At 46.5% G+C, this 24,507-nt stretch overlaps 1 protein-coding gene across 1 annotated transcript in view; it reads left to right on the top strand.

Moving 5' to 3' along the window:
• Nucleotides 1-1,538: 1,538 nt before the first annotated feature.
• RARB (retinoic acid receptor beta) overlaps nt 1,539-24,507 on the top strand; it is a 131,915-nt gene continuing 108,946 nt past the window's right edge. Inside the window, exon 1 of the mRNA XM_080926714.1 lies at nt 1,539-1,823. Within this exon, the coding sequence (XP_080782840.1) occupies nt 1,667-1,823 (157 nt within the window). The 5' untranslated portion in view covers nt 1,539-1,666. The remainder of the gene's footprint in view (nt 1,824-24,507) is intronic.

Below are 24,507 nucleotides of genomic sequence, written 5' to 3'. Positions count from 1 at the left end.
AAAATATCCCCCAGCTAGAAACAGGAGGCTGAGACACAGCTAATATTCCTTCTGTTTACTGAGAAGTTGCGAGTAGTTATTTTCATCCTGTGGATGGTATTACACAGGTCCATTATACAGATGAGAAAACAGAGTCCTAGAGAAAAATCAGAATTTTTCTAAACACATAGTCAGTGGCAGAGCTGTTTTCACCAACCAGCAAACTAGAATCTAAAATTCTCTCCCTCTCCCTCTCCCTCCCTCTCTCTCTCTCTCTCTCTCTCTCTCTCTCTCTCTCTCTCTCTCTCTCTCTCTCTCTCTCTCTCTCTCTCTCTCTCTCTCACACACACACACACACACACACACACACACAAACACACACACACACACACACACACACACACACACACACACACACACACACACACACTCCACCCTCTTCTCTGTCCCTCACTTTCTCTGTTTGTGAGAGGAATTGACAGGGTAGGGATGAGGGGTGGGGTGGGGATAGAAAGAAGAGAAAGGAGAAAGAAAAAACTAAACTGCGATTGCTCCAGGTATTTCAGCCTGCGGGGGACTTTTTAATCTAAGTAGATCCCGATCCCGGAAGGGACTTCTCTCCCCCCTCCGGAGCCCGGACAATCCCTTCAGCGAGCTCTGCTAGAGCCTGCAAGAGTGAGAAAAGGGGAGGAACAAAATAAAAGAATAATTTATAAAAAGAAGACGAAGAAGGAATAAAAAAGACTGCAGGCGCAATGGAAAGTTTCCCGGCCCGAGAGACTTCCTTCTGCAAGCGCGAGCGGTGGCGGGGCTCCTGATGGGCAGTTCGGGGCTTGCCAAGTGCTTTTACAGGAGTGGAAAGATACCTAAGTTGCAAGGGCTTGGCCAGGCACAGCGGAGCGGGGAGGAATTTCAGAGGCGGGCTGGGGGCGAGGGTCTCCCCGGCAAGGCCGGGCAGATGAAAAGGCGCAAACCGCAGCCGCGCTCCCGCTCCTCCCTGCGCTCCTGGCATTGTTTGCACGCTGAACCTTGGGGAGCACCGCGCGGCTGGCCGCGGCCTCGCTGGCTGCCGGCTCTTGCAGGGCTGCTGGGAGTTTTTAAGCGCTGTGAGAATCCTGGGAGTTGGTGATGTCAGACTGGTTGGGTCATTTGAAGGTTAGCAGCCCGGGAAGGGTTCACCGAAAGTTCACTCGCATATATTAGGCAATTCAATCTTTCATTCCGTGTGACAGAAGTGGTAGGAAGTGAGCTGCTCCGAGGCAGGAGGGTCTATTCTTTGCCAAAGGGGGGGACCAGAGTTCCCGAGCGCCGCGGCCGCAGGACTGGGATGCCGAGGACGCGAGCCACCCCGGCAGGGCGCGTCTGGGCACCGGCGGGGTAGGACCCGCGCGCTCCCGGAGGCCTGCGCGGGCGTCGCCTGGAAGGGAGAACTTGAGATCGGTGCGGGAACCCCCGCCCCGGCTGGATCGGCCGAGCGAGCCTGGAAAATGGTAAATGATCATTTGGATCAATTACAGGCTTTTAGCTGGCTTGTCTGTCATAATTCATGATTCGGGGCTGGGAAAAAGACCAACAGCCTACGTGCCAAAAAAGGGGCAGAGTTTGATGGAGTTCGTGGACTTTTCTGCGCGGCTCGCCTCCACACCTAGAGGATAAGCACTTTTGCAGAGCGCGGTGCGGAGAGATCATGTTTGACTGTATGGATGTTCTGTCAGTGAGTCCCGGGCAGATCCTGGATTTCTACACCGCGAGCCCGTCCTCCTGCATGCTGCAGGAGAAGGCTCTCAAAGCCTGCCTCAGTGGATTCACCCAGGCCGAATGGCAGCACCGGCATACTGCTCAATGTAGGTTTATTTTTTTTTTCCTTTCTTTTACCAAGAAAAAAAAAATGTCTCTTTTGCATGCAATAAAGACACTGGAATAAAATGCAATGGTGGCAAGACAAAGGGTTTAATGATTTAATGCTGAAGGGGGTGTGATAGGCTGCCGTGCATACGGATTCCATCTCTGCTGAAATTCCCTCGCAAAGGTTTTCTTGAAACGCCTCCTGCGCCCCTGCACCCCTGCGCCCCTGCTCTCCCTTACCACCCCATTCTTTCTTGAAGATAAGTGTCTGTTTGTTTGTTTTTTTAGTATGTACGGAAGAAAGGGGGGAAAATAGAAGGTGACCACGGACTTTGAAACATTCTTCAAGTAGTGCAATCAGACACCTCATGCAATTTGTGTGAAGGGTAGAGAGGGGATTTAACTTGGCCGGGATTAGCCAGGAGCTCAGTAACACTTCCCCCTTATGTATTTCAGCAGTGCAAAGTAATTAAAATATGACTTGGTTCCTTCAAGGAATGCAACCGTGTGAAGGCGTTTGATCCAGAGTTCATAATGCACAGGGCAGGATGGCCCAGGACATTGCCTTTCTCGTTCCCTGAGCTGAGCAAAGACAGTATGTCTTAGCGGTGACCCCACTGCCACCTCTCTGAGTCACTTTGTTGGTCTAAGAAGTTGCTGTTTTGCTAGGGAACTCCCAGCCACCAACACCCCTCGGGCTGGCCATTCATTATGTCCGTGTATCTTACAATTCAGTCAGGAGCCCAGACGGCAGTTAAAGGGAAAGAAATCTAAACGGGGTAGCCTCATTTTCAAAAACAATATTGACTGTTTGGTTATCTGATGCTGACATTTTGCTTCGGCTCCATCGGTCAACAGTAGCTCAGCTGCAGGCCGGAGAAATGACCAGGAGTCCTGGGAAATCCTCCGGAGAGGCGGCTGTGGTGGGAGCCCGCAGGATGCTTCGCCACCCTGACAGTGATTTAGATAAATGGCTCATCTATCTATCAAAATGTTTTTAGTACTTGATTTGACAATTCATTGGAGCATTAGCCTGAAAATGACATTTTAAATCTTTGTTTTCAAAGAGGTCAAAGTTTAACTGGGAGAAATTGAGTTTTCCTAACAACACGGTGGCTTGTCTAAAGAGGCAAAAGGCAAAGTAGAGGAGGGGGCAGGGGCGGCCTGTCAGCTGACTCTGAAACTTTTTCTTAGGAAAAAAAAAAAAAAAAAAAGGGGGATTTAAAAAAAGAAAGACAGACTTGCTTCTTGGGCCAGAAAATCAACAGGTTTGGAACTGGAAAATCAATAAGTGTTTGATGCCAGTGGCCTGGCCGTCCAACTTAATATTCATAGAGCCACATGCAGGCACAGAGAACATTGCTCCAGGAAATAATAGTCAGCGTCTTCCTCATACCCTGTCCTCTCAGTGACTCATTTTCTTTTGGAGAGGGTACAGAAACTTAGCATTAGAACATGTTTTCCACTCACTAGCAGGTCTTTGAGCCCTCCTTTCTGCGGTAATTAAAGCAGCCTGTACCTTCTAGCTGGGATTCCCGGGAACTGGGCACCGGGAACTTTTGATTTCTTAGAGACAAGTGCCCTCAAACATTTTTAGTAGAAGGGAAGACCTGTCTTGGAAAGAGATTCTGTGGAGCAGATTTACTTGAAGGCATCCATCCCCTTTTGCAATTAGCCTTCCTAACGTGCTTATTAGGTTGCAAGAGTGGAGGGAAAAGCTTTGTTTGTTCTTGAACAAGTTAAATAAGGGATTTGCTTTATCTGAGAGCTGTGCTGAATGTGTCATTCGCCTAGGGTGAGCTGATAAGAAAACTGTTGATAACAGCGAGGTTTAGCTAATCAAAGAAACCTGCATTAGAAAAAGTAAATAAAAGCATTTGACAAAAAGGTTTCAGAAATTCCAGTGTCTTGTTTTTGTAAGCAGGGCAATCAGGGCTCATTGTAGTCAGCTTCAGCTAGGGTTTCAACGTTTACTACAAAATTGGGGCTGAAGAGTCAAGTGTCAATATCGCAGGGCATCCTGCAGACGGGCTCAGACTGGCTGGTTGTCCACAAACCACGGAATCCCAGTTCATTCTGTGGATTCCAGAGATTAAGGATAAGTAAAACATTCTTTCAAAAAAAAAAAAAAAGAATCTAGTAGTATCTGTGTCTTGCAGTGTTGGGGCTTTTGAAATGAAAGCCCTGTGAACCACCTTTGCATAAGTAACATCTTAAATCCTGTGGACTTAGTTTTCCATTTGACCTAAAAGGTGCAGCTCAACTTTGCTCTTAATACAGAGAAAACAGTGGGCAGAGAGGGGAAAAAAAAGCCTGAGACTGAACTCCACAAAACTACCTCCAACCTTGTAAGCTTACTTTGGTGGTGGTGGTGATAGTAGCGTGTGTGTGTTTGTCTGTGTGTCTGTGAGTCTGTGTCTCTGTGTGTGAGTCTGTGTGTGTGTGTGTGTGTGTGTGTGTGTGTGTGTTTAAAACCTTTGAACATAATGCCCCCAGAACCTCACTTTGTCAAGTATCAGAATACTCTTTTTATTTTCCTTTTAATTTTAAGGACAGAAAATTGATATATCAGCCAGCTGTTGGCTAAAGCAGGGCCTGTGGACGGTTTGGTATAAATATTGGAAATCAGGATTAGAGGCCACTAAGGAAATATGGTATAAATAACAGAGAGGCTCCATCGGGTCACCACGTATCGGATGCCTCCTGGATTCTCTTGTTTTTAGGTAACTCCAGATGTTTTCCAAATTAACTGCTCTATGGGCACGAGATAAACATCATTTTTTTTTAATCTAAATATAGTTGCTTTTGATGTAGTCAAGAGTGTGGCAACATCTTGGCCCCTTTCCCTGTATTCTCCCTTTTCGACATATCAAAAGAGGGGAGAAAAAAGTCTTTTCGAATATGCGGTTTTGCCCATTCAGAAGAAATTATTTTTAAAATGAATGGTAGCAATATGTGATTGAGGAAGGAAAGTTCCCTTATAGAGAGAGAGAGCTCTGAGCTCCGGATTGGAAGGATTAAGCGGGATCCAAGTCCTCTCCTAGTGAGCTATAACTTGAGGTCAAAGTGGCAAAATCAAAGTTACTTTCTCAGAGAGACTCAATGAAGACCGACCGCCGCCGTGTGAGCTGAGTAGCGTTTTGAGTGAATATTTCAGTGAAAAGGGCCAATTGTTTCTCTAAAGTAGGACATAATTTTCTGCTGCTCAACCACATGACTCAGTAAGTAACACCATTAGAATGAAGAGAAGAACGGGGACTTCAGAAATCTCAGCGAGAGTGCACCACAGGGTCACCCCGAAAACCAAAAGATGAGCAAAGTTTGCTTTCCCAGTCTTGACACACAAACACAGAGGGAGAGAGGGGGAGAGGGAGAGGGAGAGGGAGAGGGAGAGGGAGAGGGAGAGAGAGGATAGAATTCTGTGTCAATTTCCAGATAAATGGGTGAGTCTGAAATTAGGACAGAGGAAACGTAAGAGCCGTGATTAAATTTTATTGCCATAAAAGGGTGAATCCAAAATCCAAGACCAAGTCCTGGGAGGTGCCGTGCCCTGGATCTACTTAGCCTTAAGCTGTTAGTTTGGTCTGAATCTGTTTTTCTTTGATAGATAAGTGACCACAGTGTCAGCTTCTGCAGGGTTGGTTGGCCTGAAGGAGGGGTTTCCTTCTCATTTTGGACCATCCAGAAACAGTAAGGACCATTCTGGTTTTACTTTTCTATTTTGTTTTTGTTGTTTGATGAATCACCACAAGAATAAAACAATAGTCTTTAGATTTCACACGCTTTTTTCCCTGTTCAACTCATTAAGCTGGGACATGGCTAAAAAAGAAAGAAAAATCTTGCTGTTTTCTCCTTTACAAATTAAGCAAGGCCATTAACTTTACTCCACAGAGGAAATACATGGTAAATGATGAAGATTATCAATTTGACTCTTAGAAAATTTATCATGCTTTAAATTAAAAAAATAGAAGTAAAAAGCTGGGGAGGTTTTAATTAGAAAGTTGGTATCAGGGAGGAAGATTCAAAACGGAAAACCTCTCATACTCTAAGCATGAAACGTCTTCTTACATTGTTCAAGTTTAACGGTAAAAGCTGTGGACATTTAAAACATGAATTCTCAACCTGTGGGTCTTGTCTCCTACATGGGTGAATGACCTTTTCACAGGGGTCACCTAAGACCATCAGAAAACATTTTTTATACAATTCAGAATTTATACAATTTATAATAGTAGCAGAATTACAGTTATGAAGTAGCAATGAAATGATTTTATGATAAGGGCTCACCCCAACATGAGAAACTTTATTAAAGGGTTGCAGCATTAGGGAGGCTAAGAATCATTCACTTAGAACCTCTTCAAGAGCATCTCCTTCAGAGTTTAAGCTACATGTAAGTGCCAATAAATTCATCCTTAGATGGCAGTTTTATGTTTTAAATGTTCTAATATAAATTCAGTTAACTATCAATTAAATAGATTATTTCAGATATGGGAGTTTTTGATGAAGGTTAATCAGAAAAACGTTGGCTGGAAACCTTTCCCAAGATATTGATGTCGAATGTTGCCTCTCAAAGGCTAGCTACGGCAATTATGTATCTCCGAGTTTCTAGAAAGCCTCCATTTCAAATGTTCTGCCATGTCAGTCCCAGAAATATGCGAGATGTTTCACCATTGCAACATCTAGATTGTCCCTTGAACCTTCGGGTGGTCCAGAAACTCTTGCAATTCTATGGTCAATACAACTGGAGAGCTCACAAGTTAATTTTTCTATCATGACTGGGGATCATCCTGTGCCTCTGGGTCATTCTTCCAAGCACAGATTCCATTCGAGGCCAATTGTAGATGTGTAAAGAGAAGGCTGGCCTTGAAAGATTGATAGGCTCAGCTAGGCTCCCCTGGGTGTGAGCTGGGGTGGGTGGGGGAGGGGGGAGGGAGCCATCTGAATGATTACAAAGACATCTTAGAGAACCCTTCCCTGGCCTTTAAAAAGTTGAGGTTTGAGGTGTTGGAGGAAGGAGGATGATCACCTCCAGTTTTCAATAGATCAGGATCTTATCAGAAAGTGGCAGGGTCTAAGTACCTCTGGTTAAGTAGGAAGTGTCATAGCCTCCCCAGCCCCACCTCACCCTGAGATCTTGTGACACCATCTGCTGCCCTGAATCCTTTTTTCATGCCTGGTTTCCTGCCTCATCCCTAAGACCTGCTTGGCATGATGATCCATGCCTTTAATCCTAGCACTTGGCAGACACAAGCAGGCAGATCTCCGAGTTCAAGGCCTGCCTGGTCTACACAGTGAGCTGCAGTCCAAGCTAGGTCCTTTAGTGAGCCCATGTCTCAGAGACAGATTACAGACAACAAAGAAAATGATGCAAGCCCCGAATCCCTCCCCTGCTCAAGCCTCTTTGAAGGAAAGAAGTTACAAGTTCTGACCATCATAAACAGGAGCAGTGACATCTGAGGCTTTCTGCTTGTCCTGGGGTTCAGGTATGCGTGAGACTGTGGATTCGCTTGCTCTCCGGGCTCCTTAGGTGCAAAGCTGCAAAGGGGTGAGTTGGGTAGGGCTCTGGGCTGCACAGAAAAGGCAGCATTACAGGAAGTGACATCAGACCAGCAACCCAGCCCACTGAGTGTTTCTTCAAGAATTAGGGCCTTCAGGGTCTCCAGTGGAGAGAACCCACCCAGAGAGGGAAGGAAGAAATCTCAGGATGAAAAGGGTCACGGTAAGCAATCACGGCCCTGACAAGCCACAGGAATACTAGGAATAATTTGATGGGGAACAGGGATTTTAATAGCTGTCTTCTGAGACAGAATTTTACAGTTTTTTAGTGGGCACCCCTTCCTCTGCCGCAGGGTTCTTGCCTTCTAAGAAAGTCCAGCAATCAGTGGGTGCCGACCGCCCACAAACCCTGCCAGCTCCGTGCCTTTAGGGCCAATCCCTGAAGCCCCCGTTTACCTTCTTCCGCCCAAAGTTTCCTCCCTGCTCTGCATCACATGACCGGTTCATTTGCTGCCAGACCCAAAGTCGGTTTCCTACCATGTCCATTTTCCTTTTCACTTGAAACGCCCGTTACTTGCTTCTGAGGATCTGCCCTGAGAGGTGGAGAAAGCTCAAGTGAAAGCTTCGTCCTGTTCCCTAAGCTCATACGTGTCTTGAAAGGCCACAGTTTTGTACTTTAATCTGGTCTTATTCTCCTAAACTGACCTGGTCCTGAGTGTGAGGACAAGTTTGTTTCTCTGACGGACTTGGTGGCACTCTTCTGTAATTCGGGTGCTTTGGAGGTGAAAGACGAAGAATCAGAAATTCACGACCAATGCACTGGGCTGGATTGAGCCCCTTCCTAAAGACAAAAAAACAACAACCTTGGTTTTTGCTACTCTGTATTACCTACTGTTTTTCCACAAATTCAAAATACTGCAGGTAAGATTGAAGGAGTGCAGCAATTAACTGGGGGAAGGAGAATTGGGTCTCATTTTTCCCAATTTTCTTCCCATTTCCAGAACAGATGAGGAAGCAATATAATAACTTCCTGTCCTCAAAAAAGTATTAAAGGTTGCCACAGCTACGGCCTTTGTTATGCCATCAAAGTCCATAATTATGAAAAGGCTGATGACAGTCTGAAGGTCCTTTCAGCTTCAAATGATGTCTTAGGGTCTGGTCTATTGCAAAGCTTGTGAGGATAATTAGCTAAAATGGAAGTCGAGGCTTCAGAATATAGTCCCCGATGTTTTCACTTTGCTCAGTACCGCCATGCGTTGTGGAAGGAATTCTTAAAGGCACCATAATTATTTTATTACGGTCCTCGGAATGCTTTCATTGGCTTTAATGACAAGAAGCAGTATAAAAAGGCATACATTTTAATTAGTCCTTATATTTACATCAGATAAGTTACAAATCATTGAAGAAAAACAAGTCTTTACAATGGATGGCTTCGTGTAGTGTGCTGGTTACAGCTCAGGGATGAGCTGTTCCCCCGTTGCTTTGAATTTTAATTATCTAGACATTGCAGTGGCGGTGCATGAAGCTGAAATACTGCCGTTGCCGTGTCTCAGCAAAATAACCTCCATCAGCGCCTACAAACAGAAAGGTAGCTAGCCGCACGTCTGAGGAAGTGAATTACCAGTTCCATTAACTGAACTGTTTGTTAGCGCTCCTTTGATCATGCTCCTCTGGTGAGAGGTTCTGTGTGCCTGTGCCTATAGCCACATTTGGCCCGGAACACTGTCCTTCGAGTCTAGCTACCTGACCAAAAGGCTCCAGTGAAGGTACCTTGCAAAGAGGTGCTGGGAATCCAAAGAGCCTTCTCTATCTGTGTTCCAGGCCTGTTTCCCCTTTGATTTTTATATGAAAACCCATTTCATATGATTCATCTGTTTTGGTGTACAGAACACTAATTGTTATTATTGATTTTTAAATTCCATGACCATTACAAGTAGCCCAGATGACTGGCAGATAAAGGGTAATAATGCATGGAGCTCTGGAGCTGGTTCGTGTTTGTCTGGAGTACTTTATGTGGTCAATATTAACTGCCCCATTGAAACTAACGGCTGTATCAAATAACAGTCAATCAAATGAATGTGCTTAGAGATTATTTATTGAAGGCTTTAATTGTTCACTGGGGCCCTGCTTATCAGAGGAAACAATAGGAACTGGAGATGGGAACAAGTCTGGATTGGCAAGTTGGAGTATGCAGAAAAAGGGGATTCCCCCTTGCCCGGACACTGTGCTGATCTGCATGTGAGTGTGTGAGTGGTAGGCCCTGTACAGTGAGAGGAGAAGGATTCTGTTGGGCAGAGGCTGTGAGAGCTGTCTCCCCTGCACTTCAGGACTGACTCCTGACTTCCAGGCACAGCCACACTTCCTTATATTTCTCCACCTCAGCGCCTCACATCTGTCCCATGCTCTGAGATATGATAAAAAAACCTTGATTTGATGTGTGGTCGGCTTCTGCAGTCATGAAATGGGGACAGTATGCGCCCACGCAGGATCTGTGGAAGGACCGGCAAGCGTATAAAATAAGATTCTGTTTCTGGAAATCTGCAGATGCCTCTGGTTGTGTTTTCCTCACTGAGTTTGGTGTGTTTGGCTGTGGCGGGTGCATAGCGGTGAACAGTGGACGCTACTTTTGTGACTCGTTTTTACTTTATCGCTTCGATGCTGTCTGTCAATCCTCACCTAGATGACAGTCCTTCCTGCTTGTCACAGTTTGAATAGCTCTCTGGCCCTGATTCAGGGGCAGCCATTTAGCAAAGTTCCAGATTTGCTCGCATTACTAACCCTGCGTCATTTCTCCTTGTGTTAGGTTCTGCAGAGTTCCTTTCGGCTCGGGCTCTTGGGTGTCTGTCATGTGTCTGGTGCCTTGAATGATCTCTGAGGATATGGAGAACCACACACCTCATTACATAAGCCCGTCCCTGGGACTCTGAACCTAAGATTGATGGTGAAGACCCTTAGACCCGATGGGGGACACTTATCCATTCTTATCACAGTAGTGGCTCATAATCATACTTGAAAAAAGAAGACTAGGTCTGCCTTGAGTGATGGAGTAATGCAGATCCTCTGGCCTCACCTCTGTGTGGTACCCCTGGAGCATCCAGGGGTAATGGTGTTGCTCGGAGAGTTGAGTTTCCTTTAGACTCTTGGAAATGTCTCATGCTTTCTGACTGCTCCTATGACTTACTGGCCTGTAACACACCATCCCAAAACTGAGCGAATAGAAACACGTTGTTATATCACCATCCTGTGGATGGACGTAGCTGGTCAGATTCCTCTAAACTCAGTGTGGGATCAGCTGGGACAGTGCCATCCAGAACGAGGAAAGCTCCCCCAAGGGCTCCCGTGCTTGTTAGCTGCTGGTGGAGCTGGGCTGCAGCTGCTGCCTGGGAGGTCAGACGGGGGCTCAGAGACCAAGAGCCAGCCTTCCAAGGAGGGCAAGATGTCTGTTAAAGACTCAGAGGGGCCTCGGGTTTCTTACACACTTCTGATGTCTAACCAGTGACAGGGTTAGGCCAGAGTGAGGAAATCTGCCCCTCGGTGGTGGGTGGCAAGTGTCCAGTGATCTTTAGCCTGCACAACATCACGGCATGTGTGACGCACAGCAGAAAGAAAGTGCTGCGTTCTGAACTACAATCCATGGCTTTCAGTGAGTTTTCCTTTCGGCTCCTTACATATTCAACAGAATTCTATACTGCTGGCTATATATAGATTCATTTAATCCTCCACAGACTATATTGTTATCTCCGTTTTAGAGACGAGAAGCTTGAAGTTCAGAGTAGGCAAGTGGTCACACAGCAAACCGAGCCGGGGTGATAACCCAGTTCTTCCACACAGTTTTCCCTTTGCAGGGCATTAGCCTCTGCCATTGGACTAGCAGGTCTGTCTACTGAGTGGACAGTTCCCTCAAAATGTTTTATGTCTTAATAATGTCAAGAAAGGCCCCCAGGAGTGTTAGAGATGGGGTGGGAAGCCTGGAACACCACAGAATTGTGGCTCACGTGATTACATTATTTTCTCTAACATAAACGATGCCCTCCTAGACCGTGAAGGAAACCGCTGGAACCATGAAGAGCGGTTCCACTTTATCCTCTTTGTTCTTGCATCCTGTTGGTGGAGGGCTGTGCTCCTGCATGCTGCCGAGGCTGCCGAGGCTGCCGAGGCTGGACTGACTGTGAGGCCGTTGCTGAGGTTTTCGAGGATCTGAGCCGTGGGAGACACAGCTTCTCATACTGCACTAGTCTGGCACGTGTGTGCGAGTGGCTTCTATGAGCTGCTGCCTTAAGCTGCATCTTCTATTTCCAAAAAGAAAAAGAATGGGGAGGAGGGAAGGGCAGGGGAGGGGAGGGAAGGGGAGAGTGGAGTAGATGAGAGGGGAAGAAAGAGGAAGTGGAAGAAATCTTCACGGACAGTGAACTGAATGGCCTTTGACATATGCTAGCTGCTTGAAGCGCCTGTGTAGTGTAGAGGATCCCAACCTTAGTTCACCATGATTCGTTGTCAATATTACAATAGTCATAATGATTATTACTGGCTGTTCAGATACCATTTTCAATTCAGTGACTTCAGATACAGTTCAAACACACTCTGCTGGAAGTCACGTGGTGGCCCCAGATGTGGGTGTTTCCTATATGATGGTGGATGGCCTCATGGCCCATGTGTCACAGCAGCCTCAGGAGTACACTCCTCCACATGCAGCCTGTGTTCTGGAGACTGGAGCTCCAAGCTGCCTCGCCTCTTCATCTGGGAAATTGATCTTGCCATACAAGCTCAAGGTCAACATGCCAATCAAAGACTGAAGGAAGAGGATATAGGGCATGCGTCTATCCAAGTTTGTGTCCCTGCTGCTGTAGTAAACACTGGCTGAAAGCAACTTGGAGTGGGAAAGGCTTATTTGGCTCACACTTTCTGAGCACTATCCACCACTGAGGGAAGTCAGAGCAGGAACCCAAGCAAGAAGAGAGGCAGAAACCATCGAACGCTGGCTTGTTCGGCTACTTACAGCCCAAGCCCATGTGCATAGAGATGACACCACCCACAGTGGGCTGGGCCCTCCCACATCAATCATTAATTGAGGAAGTGCTCCACAGACCAATTAAAATAGTGGCAATTCCTTGATTAGGGTTCCCTCTTCCCTGGTGACTCTAATTTGCGTCAAGTTGACAAAAGCCATTAGGCACAACATGCGCTTCTTACTAAACAAACCATTTTCTCCATGACTAAACAGACACTAGTGACACCTCTGCCCTCAGGTGAGCTACCTGTGTATGTTTGCTTCCTTTTATATGTACAGGTGTGTACCCTTGAGCACGTGAGTATGCCTGTACATTCAGGAGTACAGGCGTGCATTTGCATGCGTGGGTTCTGCACTAGATCTCTGAGGTCAGACACTGCCCTTGCCTTATCAGGCCTCCATAGTTCATAGTCCACTATGAGCACTCGGTTAACAGTGTGCCATGGAACCATGGTGCTGTTTAAGCCCACTTCCTCTTGTACAGCTCATACCAAGGCCCTTCGGTAGGAGAGTCCATAGGATAGGAACAACATATGAGAACATACATTGTCTGATATAATTGACGGCAGTCACACATGGCTCCTGAGCCCGTGACATAGAGATAATATTTTATCAGAGTTAATTTAGCTTTCAGTAGCCATGTGGCCTGGTGAGGCCGCACAGCTCTGTTGGGCTTCAGCTCTTGTTTGCCTCCCTTTCCCTTTAGCCCTGTCTTCAGCCTTTGCTTTTTATTTATTTATTTTTTCTGCTATTAGCGAGCTCTAATTATCTTTTTAAGTAGATGGCAAACAGACCACAGGAGAATGTAAACAAGACTGGGCTGGGAGCTCAGTCAAGTGTTGAATGGCTTTTTCTTCTGAGAGAAACTCTTCTCTGAGCCTGGCCAAAGCTTCTCCCTATCAATGCAGAGGACTCAGTAGTTTCCGCTCCAAATTCCTCTGACGCTTGTATCATGGGAGCGAATAATGTGTCCATAGCTGTCCTGGGTTCGCAGTGGACACACTCTTCCATCTTCCTCAAAGTACTTCAACTACCAGTTTGGATGTCTCAACAAACTCCAAGGAAGCAGCGTGTGAGCTGGACTCTGTGGAAGCCCCTGTGTTTGTGCATAGTCCCAGGCACTCTCTGCTCTAGCTGTCCCCATGTGCCTTGTTAGTAACCCAGGACCGGGCGCATGGTGACGCTCAGAACTATGCCGGGTGTAGTTCAGTGGGAATGAAATTGAATTGCAGAACACCTCAGGTGGTCTCTGCGTGTGTTGGTTGTCTAGATGTTTGGTGGTTTCTCAAAACGGAAGTGATGTCAAGGCATGTACAAAGCTGGTGCAGTTTCTGCTGGCTGCCACAAGTCCTTGTGGATATCTGGGAATGTTCAGAAAGCAGGAGACAGTTTCATCTGGCTTGGGGCACAGCTGTTGGTGGCAGCATAGATTTTCCTGTTCTCTAAGACAGGGCCATGTCTCTCGGAAGCGTGAGAAAGAAAATAGAAATAAAACTAAAAGACAAATTAGGAGAAACTTGACCCAAATTTACTTCCTGCCTTGGTGTCTTCCTTGTGATTGTCTTTGCTAAACGGATACTGTCACCAGGATCTCAGGCTCATTGTGAGCTGCTTTACAGGAATTCATCTTATAGAAGAGTTTGCAGGCAAGACGGAAGTAGAGCTGACTCTCTGTACCAAGGAGTATCGAGGCTGGCAGGGCTTTTCATCATGTGAGGGCACACACACAAAACAATGCGAGCCCTAAGACATATCCCCTGCTACTGTGTGAGGAAGGCAGGCAGGGAAGGCTGAAAACCTCAGAACCTACAGAGCAAGTGCTCCCAAGTGAAAGGAAGAAAACAAGAAAACAATACATCTTTAACCAAACAGGCTCTAATTGCTGTGCCCTGCACTTCAGCTGCCTCTGTGTCCTAGTTCATTGAATTATGTGCACACACAGGCTTATTATGTACAGATGTTTGCACTTTTAACTGGCTCATAGGAAACAGATGTTTCACACAAGGTAACAGGCCCTCCTCTAGTGGGTATAAGGGAGTCTTTCTGCCCATTACCTTGGGCCCTCTGTGATAACTGTGGATTGCTGTGTCCGGTGTAGGACAATTCACTCCCCCATGGGAACAAACAGAATACAGCAGCCCATAATCAGACACCTGCGTATGTGCACAGAGAGAGTGCACAGGTGACAGGCAGGTAGCATTCACAGGAAGCTCACTGGGTATGGTGGGCAGGTAAGTAAGCATTTGGGAGCTAGAAGGCAATCCGATAAGGAAACAGATTTACGAGGCTGTGTCCACATGACACTTGCTTGTAGAAATCCTGCCACCTTTTCAATTCAATGACCTGATAAAAATCAGCTTGACTGTGCCTAGTGCACTGGCACAGCCCTATAGGCCCCAGCACTCAGGAGGCAGAGGTGGGAGGGTTTCTGCAGGTTCAAGGCCTGCTTTGGCTACACACACACTCACACACTCACACAGACACAAATCAGTGTGACTAGTTCGTCGCTTTGATTCATCCTGGAGAAGTAGTAGATATGTAAGTGGATCGGACAGTGATTTCAAATCTTCAGAATATTGGGGAGCAATAAACTCCCCAAAGTGCCCATCGAAATGCACTGTTCATCAGCGGTCAAGAGTTCTCCACACAGTCACGTGAGAATTAGCAATGGTTTGCCTACATCATATCATTCCGTACACTGAAACCAGGAAAACAGCCACAGCCAGGATGGAAGGTGGGATATGAAATATTAAAGGACATATCAGGTTTATTGCATATTTGACCGTGAAAGTGCATTTTATTTTTGTCTTATGGACCTTTAAAAAGTCTATATAATGGATTAAAGGTATTAAAACGCCCACATTCTGCCTGGCTGTAGGCCAGGAAACAGGACATGAAAAATAATCCAGTAGACAGAAGATGCAGGAAGGAGTTCAAAAATGTATTTATGGCAAGCATGTTGACCCCTCTGACTAATAAAAGTGTATCCACGAGGTGAGCTTTGTAAAATAATACCAGCCCCTTACAACATATCGTAGTGCTGTGCTTTCAAAACATGTCCCACTCTGGGTGACACATGGATATCATGTGCTCTCTCTCTCTCTCTCTCTCTCTCTCTCTCTCTCTCTCTCTCTCTCTCGTGAAAGAATGCATGAATTTTATTCTAAGACATGGTGGGGGTGCTGTTTGGAGGAGTTAGGTTTGTCTGCAAGGACAGGTCAGCAGATTGGATTAATTCTGGCTGTGGCCAGGCCACCCCTTTCAGTCACATTGTGCAGATGGCCGCACTCTGTCCTGGCCGCAGAGCCCAGCTGCTTGGAGAGAAGCTGTGAAGGCCACAGGTCCCTGAGATGTTTATTCTGTGCCATTTGTTATGTACAAATGTGCTTTAAAACTCGAAAATCAAGCTGGACATGGTGGGTCATGCCTTAACCACTGTATTTGAGAGGCTAAGACAGAAGAATCACCTTGAGTTCCATGTTTCCTAGAACCCTGTCTCAAATGAACTAACAACCCTTACAAACCCAAGCAGAGCCCCCAAGAGCAGCTATCAGGATGCACCTTATCAGTACAAGATTTTCATGTGAGCTATGAGAAGGTGGGTACTACAGCAAGCCAGCCACTGTCAATGAGAACCAGGTTACTGCTGTCTGCTGTATTCTAGGTGCCTGTCTGTGTAGGCAGTCTCCTTCATAACTTGTTCAGTCCAGCTGTGACACTGGCTAGTCATGTCTGCCCATGTTGCTTTGTCCACCTAAATTAAATCGTCCATTGCTTTTCTGTTTGTCTGTTTGACTGATTGCTTTTATAGACTGGGAGTCATATATTGGCCGGAAGTGGCTTTAGACTAACAGTCATCCTCCTGCCTCAGCATCCCACACCAAGAGCAAGGATTATAGGTGTGGACTCTAGGAGTGCTTGGCAGCCTGAGATGGAGACCTGCCAGGGTGAATCATGGGAGAGAGTGGGACAGAGCTTTGGACAGATGTCATGGGCTTAGAAGGAAAGGAACACTCTGAGAAACTAGAGAACGTGGCTTGATCTACTTAATGTTCTTCCAAAGACTCTCAATTCTGTTAAAAGAGAAAAATCATTGTGGGAAGGGAAAATGGAAGAGAATGTTAACCAATCAAGATAGGACAGCTAGGAGGAAGCTAAAAAGGGGAAGAACATTGACACCCCCTACCCAAGAGTCACCCACCAGAGTGGCGGCTCTCTGCATTTTAGTCTTCTCAATAGTGAGGGTCCTGCTATTACTTTACACTGGTAGAAAGTGGGGCTGGGAAGCTAAGGAAGTTCTCCAAAGTCACACAGCTGGTAAATAAATCACATCGGCTTTGAATCCAGGAAGGTTGGATCCAGGGCTTATACACTCAAGCCCAACCCTCAAACAAGCCACCCCTCTGTAAAGATGGGCCAGTTTTCAGACTACCTAGGAAGCCTTCAGCCTTGGGGAGCCCACAGCTGGAACATTTTTGAAGTTTTCGTTCACAGTCTTTTTTAAAAAAGAAATAAGATGAGGACACCTTGACAGCTTTGTCTCATAATGGAACCCTGCTAGGAAAGGGAAAGCGAGCTACCGAATGTGACCAGGCTGTACGGTAAGCCGATGGCTGTAGAAGCTTACATGATTTTGAAAGAAATGTCTCCTGAGGCTGCTGTATTGAACCAGGCTTCATCTGTAACAGAATCTTCACAATAGTTACCTCATGACACAAGAGGAATCTCTCTGCCTACCTGTCAGATCCCTTTGGGAAGGGGATGTCAAGCTCCCTAATGGGACCTTCCACTTGGACTGGCTTACTGCAGAGGTCATAGGCTTTTGAATCTTGCTTTCGTTGTAGCTCCAAGCTAACTTTAGACACGTGGTGCCCGTGGGAGTGAGGGGACAACCTGGGGACAACCTGGTGTGTGAGTGGCTCATTCATGACTCTATACTATCTGCTGGGATCCCCAACCCAGAAAGAAAAACTGTATCATCCCCTTCTCCCTGTCTTCCTGCTGATGGTTTGCTAGTTTTCCAGTATGTACATTTTGCTAACTGGGTGTCTGTTTGTCTGTCTGAACATTCATAAACATTTTAAAAGCATATAACTATCTTCTCCTGATCCCTGGTTCTCATACTCTTGGACCCGTGGTCCAGCCGAGTTCAGAGTCCAACACTGTTTCCTGACCCCCACTGCTGGTAGCTTGTGCTGCCTCTTTACCTTGTGACTCCGAAATCTCACTTCTAAAAGGCTTCTACGTCCAGTGCTCTCTGGGCTTCCCCTGGGAATTAACACATGCAGAAAGCTTAGTACAGCGTGTGGGTGACTAGCATGCCACCTACTTCAGTGAAACCTGTTTGCTATTGTTGATGCTGTTATTTGGCAACACTCCAAAGGCACATGTCATTCCTGTGGTGACTTCGAGCCAGATTAACACATAGATTTTAGCCTCCTGCCTTGGCACTCTAATAACCAAGTCAGCAGCTGTTCTATGTGTTTTCACGATGCCTCGCTGCAGCCAATGAGAAACACACCTCAGGATGCAGTGAGAAGAGTGGACACTAGGCATCAGAGCAAAAGTGACCACCAACGTCCCCTATCCTCACTTGGCAGAGCTACAAGGAAACTACCTCTGTAATTCCCTGCATCTCTCTCCAGTGTCTTCCTACCAGGACTCTCTTTACCTTCTCAGCCTTTCCCATTTCAGCATTCTTTGTCATTGGAGTTAAGTCATTTTATGTTTAGGGGAAAGACCTTCCCTGGGCCCTAAGAGATGCCTTATACAATATCTGATGACTGTCTTAAGGATATGGAAGTCCCTGGCTGGGTTTGCCTTTAGATTCTCCTTTAGTATAGAAATCAAAAACATCTTCAACACGAACATAAAGTTGGTTATAGGAAGGAAGCACAGAAGGCACTTGACAGGCACTTGACAGGCCTTTGAGAGCCAGTGGTGCAGGGAAAGGAGGAGTCCAGCTACGGTGCCACTGTGGACAAGCATGGCCGGGCTCAGGTGGACATCCTACTGGAAGGGGCGAGGCGGTCTTTATTCCCCCATCAGACCTGTGCCATCTTGTGACCACTGGCCTTAGCTTGTGGCACCTGCGTCTTGATCCTACAACAGAGGCTTCTGGCTCTCAACTCTCAAGCACCAGCCCCTACTGCACCAGCCCAGAATACTGCAGAGTTCCGACAGGAAAGACTGGTGCCAATTAAGAATCCCTACTTTAGAATAAGGAAGGTGGAGGAAAACAGTTTTCAAGAAGGGTCCATTAGAACCCAACACACAGTGAACCTGTCCTGGCTGCCCGGCAAGTTCCAAATATTGTTTTCCACTTACCAACAAGAGTTTTAGGAAAATCTGAGTCTTCAGGAAGGAACCACTAGGGCTCAGAGATGTAAAGAAAGCTCTACAGTGATTGTGTTCATGTGTGGTAGACAGAGGTGAAATCCAGTAGAGCTGGGAGCCAAGCCCGTGAACTCCCATAATCTCCATCACAAAGTCTGTACAGGTGCATGACATCATCAAGAAAACCTAAACTGTGAGAATTAAATTAGGTTCATATTCACACTGCATGCTGCAAATATGGTATATGCCTGTAAGAAATAACAGAAAACCTCCAGGGAGCATATATGTAACCAAGTAAAGCACTGTTTCTGAGAAGAGAGGTTTGGTTAAATACTTGTATGAGTGGCTCATGTTGGAGCCTCCTCAGAACAGAGCCCTGGCAAAGCATGGCCACAAGGACGTCAGTCCTGCCTCCTGAAAATCATCTGCCCACTACTGCCGTGTTTCTCCTTTTAGCCTTTATCTTATTTCTGAGACAAGGGTTTGCCGTATAGCCCGAGCTGTCCTCAACTCGCTGTGGCAAAGACTGGCCTCAAACTCCAAATGTTCCTGCCTCAGCCTCCAGAGTGCTGCAGTGACAGATGTGAGCCACCACACCAGCTTTTCTGTCACTTTTTAAAAAGGCTGATACCAACCTGGTCTTCAGAGCACAAATAAAGGTGTGTGTACGTGATGAACGCTTTAATATTCGTGTTTTAGCCTTCTCCCCTCCTGGGATATGAAAATAGTGTTGGTGCTATAATGACCTTAAAAGCTATGAGACTCCTAATTTAGAAGTCGAATGTGGGGCGGAACCATGTGGCACTGGGATAACCTCTCTAGGGGACCTTAATACTGTGGCACCATCAGTTCCATGCTGACCTGAGTCCTGAGGCCACTCAGCATGTGTTCTCTCAATGCTGCTCCGACTCCAGCACCTCCAGCCTCATCATTAACAAGCAGTTAGAAGTGTCAACCTGCTATGCTCGTCAGGGAAGCCTATTTGAACCCTGTCCTGAGCTGACACAAATGTCCCAGGTAACAGCCTCAGACAGAACACCCCGTAAAAGACCCTTCCTGTATGTTCCTTGAAGTGGGATGCATGTGATGAAGATGAAATGTAGGTGTCAAGTTGGTGTGGTCCTTTGTGGAAATGTGACATCATTGACTGTGGTAAAAGTCATTGCCAGGAGTGATGTCTCCAGCTGGTGGTGAGCTCAGACAGGTGGGGTCACAAGCTGAATGACAGCCTCTCTCTTTGAGACCCAGAGCTTGAATTATGTCAGTGTTGGGAAATTATTTATGTGGATTAAAGAGAGAAGACTCTTCTCAGCACAGGGTAGAGCACCTGCTCTCCCCCCCCCCGTAGTTTTGGGGAGGGGTGATGAGTGACCAAGACCACTGCTCAGGAGACAATAGATAATGTTCCTTCTGGTTTCTTCCAGCACCGGGTAGAAGCCACAGCCAAATTCATGAGCAAGATTTGAGTTCCTATGTTACCACACACTAATTCCACAAAGCCTATATCTTAAGGCTTGAAATACCCCAAGGTGGGAAGTTGGTAGATCTCCCAAGCCAACTAGACCCAGAAAAACAGAATCAATTAGGACAGAATGGCATTCTTTATGTTAGAGTACCAAATTAGTACCTAATTTGCCCAGGAATTGTCAGACGGTCCACAGTCTTGAGGCAGGCTGGGTTCTATGCCCTAACACATCATCCAGATGAGGATCAGGCACTGTCCCATGAAATGCAAGACTTGCTTTAGAGACTTCAGCACGGAGCCTTTTCGACCCCTGCCTTGTGTCCAGCACCTATTACATACATGGTCAGAGTAGGCCAGAGTCACATTCCCCTTCTCCAGCTTCTCTGGGGTCAGCACTGACCAGGGAAAACACACATAGTGCTGGGGTCACCTGCAGGTTACTGAGCCCAGCCGCTAAGGCTGGGGTGGGGTTTCCCTTCGAGGCTGTTCAGACTCCCTGTGAAGCCTCTGGTGGCTGCATCACTGCGGGCCCTCCTAGAGAACTGCACACTTACAAACCTCCCTTTGTGAGGCCCATGGGCCTTCTCCCCAGGCAAGGTTGGTGCAGTTTTCCACACACCCCATCCAGGGGTCCCCAGGCCTGCAAATGACAAGTTAATAAAAAGCTCCTGCAAGCCTGCTCACGCATGCGCATATGCAACATGCCGAATCTGGTTCTAATTACTTGTACTTTGGTTGAACTTTGGCGTTTCCTTTGACTTTCTCCCCTCCGTATGTGAGCTGAGCCATGGACTTTGCGATCCTGCAGAGAATCCTCAGAAAAACGGAGGGGGGGGGGGATCCAGATCAGCTCTCTCGTGCCAACAAAAGTCAAACCAAACTGCATGTTTTGACCAAAATGCAACTTGCCTCTTGCCCTTGATTAGCTGCAATGAGTCCTACCCGCATACTTCAGAGTTAGGCTCTGAATCCCCCAGGGGCTGTGCAGGAAATGCCTTTTGCTTTACAGCTCCTTTTCCACATAAGTATCAGCTGCCCAGAGGCTGCATTAAAATACTGTCTTAATCAGAAGGTTCTAGTAAAGAGGCAGGCCTTTCGTGATGCCTGATGCCTGTCTGCCTCTAATCAAGCCGAACATAGGATCCTGTAATCTGTCAGCAGGGGCTAGTGGGCTGTAAATTAGCTCTCACAAAAGCCGAAGAGTCTACTGGGCTCTTAAATGTGTTATCAGCTTCTTAATCTAACCTTTAGAAAAAATGCCAAGCACGAAAGGAATTGTCAAGCGGCTATTGTTGGAGACATTCTGTGTGTTTAAGCCACACTCGGGTTTGTTGACAAAGGGACATTTATACTGTGTTTTCCCAGGTGAGTCCAGCCATTGAGTGCAATACCCACTGAAGGGGCAGCTATGTTTGGGGTTCTGTTTCGTTTTAAGGTTTTTTTTCCTTTTGCTTTGAGACCGGCACAAGTCCTACAGTTAAGGCAGTGTTTAAGAGTGCTGCCTCTGTGTGGTACTGGCTGTGCTTTTGTGCTGTCTCTGGCACAGCCCTCACCAGCAGCCTGAGTGTGCAGGTGGGACTGCTGTGCCAGTCCTTGCACCTCGGTAGCCTGCTGCCAATCCCGTGGGAGAGGGGCAGAACCGACAGTCAGGGTTTGGACCTTTTACACCAAGTTGAAGGTATGATTTTTGTCTGTTAGAGCTAGTTTCTAGTTGGTATTGTGGAATGGTTTTTGCTTTCCTCGGTCTCTATTGTAGAGATTCATTTCGGTTTTGATTGCGTTTGGTCCGTTTATGAAAGATGAATGGCCCTTCGCCACAGACTAGCTGAGAAGTCATGTGCCAGCTCTCCTAACTGTGAAGTGCTACTGCTGTGGGCCATACTTTGAGGAACATTGATGAGAAGGAAGGAGGCTAGAACAGGAAGATCAAGAGTTCAAAGCCAGCCTTAACAGCATGGTGAATTTGAAGCAAGCCTGAGCTACATATGAGATTCTGTCTCACAAGAAAAACAAACAAGAAATATACAGGAAGGAAGGAAGGAAGGAAGGAAGGAAGGAAGGAAGGGAGGGAGGGAGGGAGAAAAAGAAGGGCAAGGCAAACAGAACACTAAGTTTTCCTCGAGGACCAGCCTGTCTCAGCTAGTCTGTGGTGAAGACAGTCATCCATCTTTCGTTGCATTTGACTCATTTATGAAAGAGTAGTGGGGTACAAATATTCTCACTGCAAGTCTGTCTCCATCTTAACTCTCAAAAGCCTCCAATCCCCAAGATAAATGTATTGCCAAGCAGGGCTGTCTGCCTCTCAGCTGCTGACATGGCTTCCATCTGACTGTAGGGCCAGGCATTCCTCAGCTATCCAGCCAGGCTCCCCTTCCCTACTCCTGCCCTAGCAAAGAGGCCAGCTCCCCATTTGCAGTTGGAGAGACTCTGATGGAACAGAGTCAGTCAGGAAGGACATGGATGGATGCAGGAGTCAAGCGGTAGATGGGAATTGTTCCTCCAAGACTGACTCCCTAGCCTGCGGTCCACCAGGATGTCTGCGGTGCCTCTGCTTTATTGAATGTCACGAGCATCTTTCCCCATGGGAACACTCCCAGCTGCTTTTTTGGCCTGTTTGAAATTGCTGAATGAGCTAATACAGAACGCATTGTCTGCTGAGCAGGCAGAGTTTTCCAGCAAAATTTTTATCATTCTGTAGACTGGTCGTGCTTGCCTGGAATAAGGAAGACATGTTTGAGGCCTCTCAAGGGCATTTGATGAATCCAACTCTAATTTAAAGGGACTAATAGATTATTGATTTAAGCAGGATGACAGTGAGCAGATCAATGGCCAAGCCATCTATATCCACCTTAAATACCAAAGGTGTTCAGTGAAAGGAGATCCACCTTAAATACTAAAACTGCCCCTGGAAGGAGAACCACCCCATCTCCAGCTGATTCTCACCTCTTTGTGGGAAGAAAGCAGGCAGGTAGGACTAAGAAGAGCTCTGATAAACTCAGACATGGTATTTTTGTGCTATATTAGAGACCAAAGGGCTCCACTTAAATCCCCCTCTTCTCCCATCTTGGTGTCACTTCCTGGTGTCCCTTCTAGAACATGCCTTGGAACGTCTGCCTGCAGCCAGCTCTACTGAAGTTTTTCATTTTATTCCCTTTGGTTTCCTGTCACTTTAAGCCCTGTCACATAGAGGAAATATAGAACCACAGACTACATAAATACACATTGTTTGTTTTTAGCACTGGGGATTCAACACACAGTCCTATGCATACTAGGAAAATATCTAGTATTTAATTAATACCCTACGATCTAATTAGAACAGATTTTTTTTGGTATTTTTTTAAATTTTTGAGACAGGATCTCACTGAGGTAACTAGGTTGGGCTTTGAACTCGTTTTTGTAACCCGGGGCAAGCTTTGGCTTACCACCTTCCTCTCCTACCTCAGCCTCCTACGTAGCTGGGAGAAAGCCCCGCTGCACCATGCCTTGCACATCTGGAGCTTCACACAGCATATGACACAGCCTAGCAGGTCCTTCTGGCTTCAAGCAACTGGACACATGATGAGGGTGTGAGAGTCCTCTGTGCTGTGGTGAGCAGGCCCGTGGTCCTGCTGGTTGGTGAGAATCCAAGTCCAGTGCTCTGTTGCTTGAAAGAGATTTCCACTCCTGCAGGGGTTTCAGAAAGTCTTTCTCAGTTTATTCACCACTATAAATAGTGCGCATCCGCAGAAGGCGCTTCTCAGCCTCTTTAAAATGTTAATATGTTTAGCGATGTTGTACATCCTCAGGCCTTTCCTTACTCTTCTGTGTCTCACGCTGTGTGGGATTAGCTCACTTCCATTTCTATTTCCTCGGTGGGAAAATAAAATGACGGGTTCCTTTCAGGACAGGTATTGAATCGGCATCACCCACTTTTCCGATCCAGGGCATGGCTGTGACAACTGAGTCCAGACTTAACAGAACTCGATTTACTATTGTCCGAGATAAGCCAGAGTGGTTGTGCCATGGAAGCTCATGCCTCGCTCGTGTGAAGAGCTCCTATCCATGGTCCTGCAGAGCTGTAGAAGCAGAAGCATCCACACCAACCCATCCTGGAAGATGTGCAGGGGAGCAAGGCCATGAGTGGGGGCAGCCTTCCTAGAAGTCGTTTGATCAGCATGAATTAAACACTACAAAAGCATTTTTGAAATATCGTCTCTGTTAAACTTAATAATTACAATTCTGAGAACGTATCCTAAAGAAATGGGTGGAAATACACCGAGATGATCTGTGAAGATCTTCATTCCTAGGAGATGTTTTGGAGGAAAAATACTAACAAGGAACTACAGTCATGATGTCATAAACTAAACAGTGGGCCAGTCTCAGTATAATTCCACTTTAGTAA

This window comes from Micromys minutus, assembly GCF_963924665.1.
Source record: "Micromys minutus genome assembly, chromosome: 12".
In the NCBI taxonomy this organism is placed as follows: domain Eukaryota; kingdom Metazoa; phylum Chordata; class Mammalia; order Rodentia; family Muridae; genus Micromys; species Micromys minutus.
Note: the sequence above shows the minus strand (reverse complement) of the source record. Positions and strands in the feature narration are given on the sequence as shown.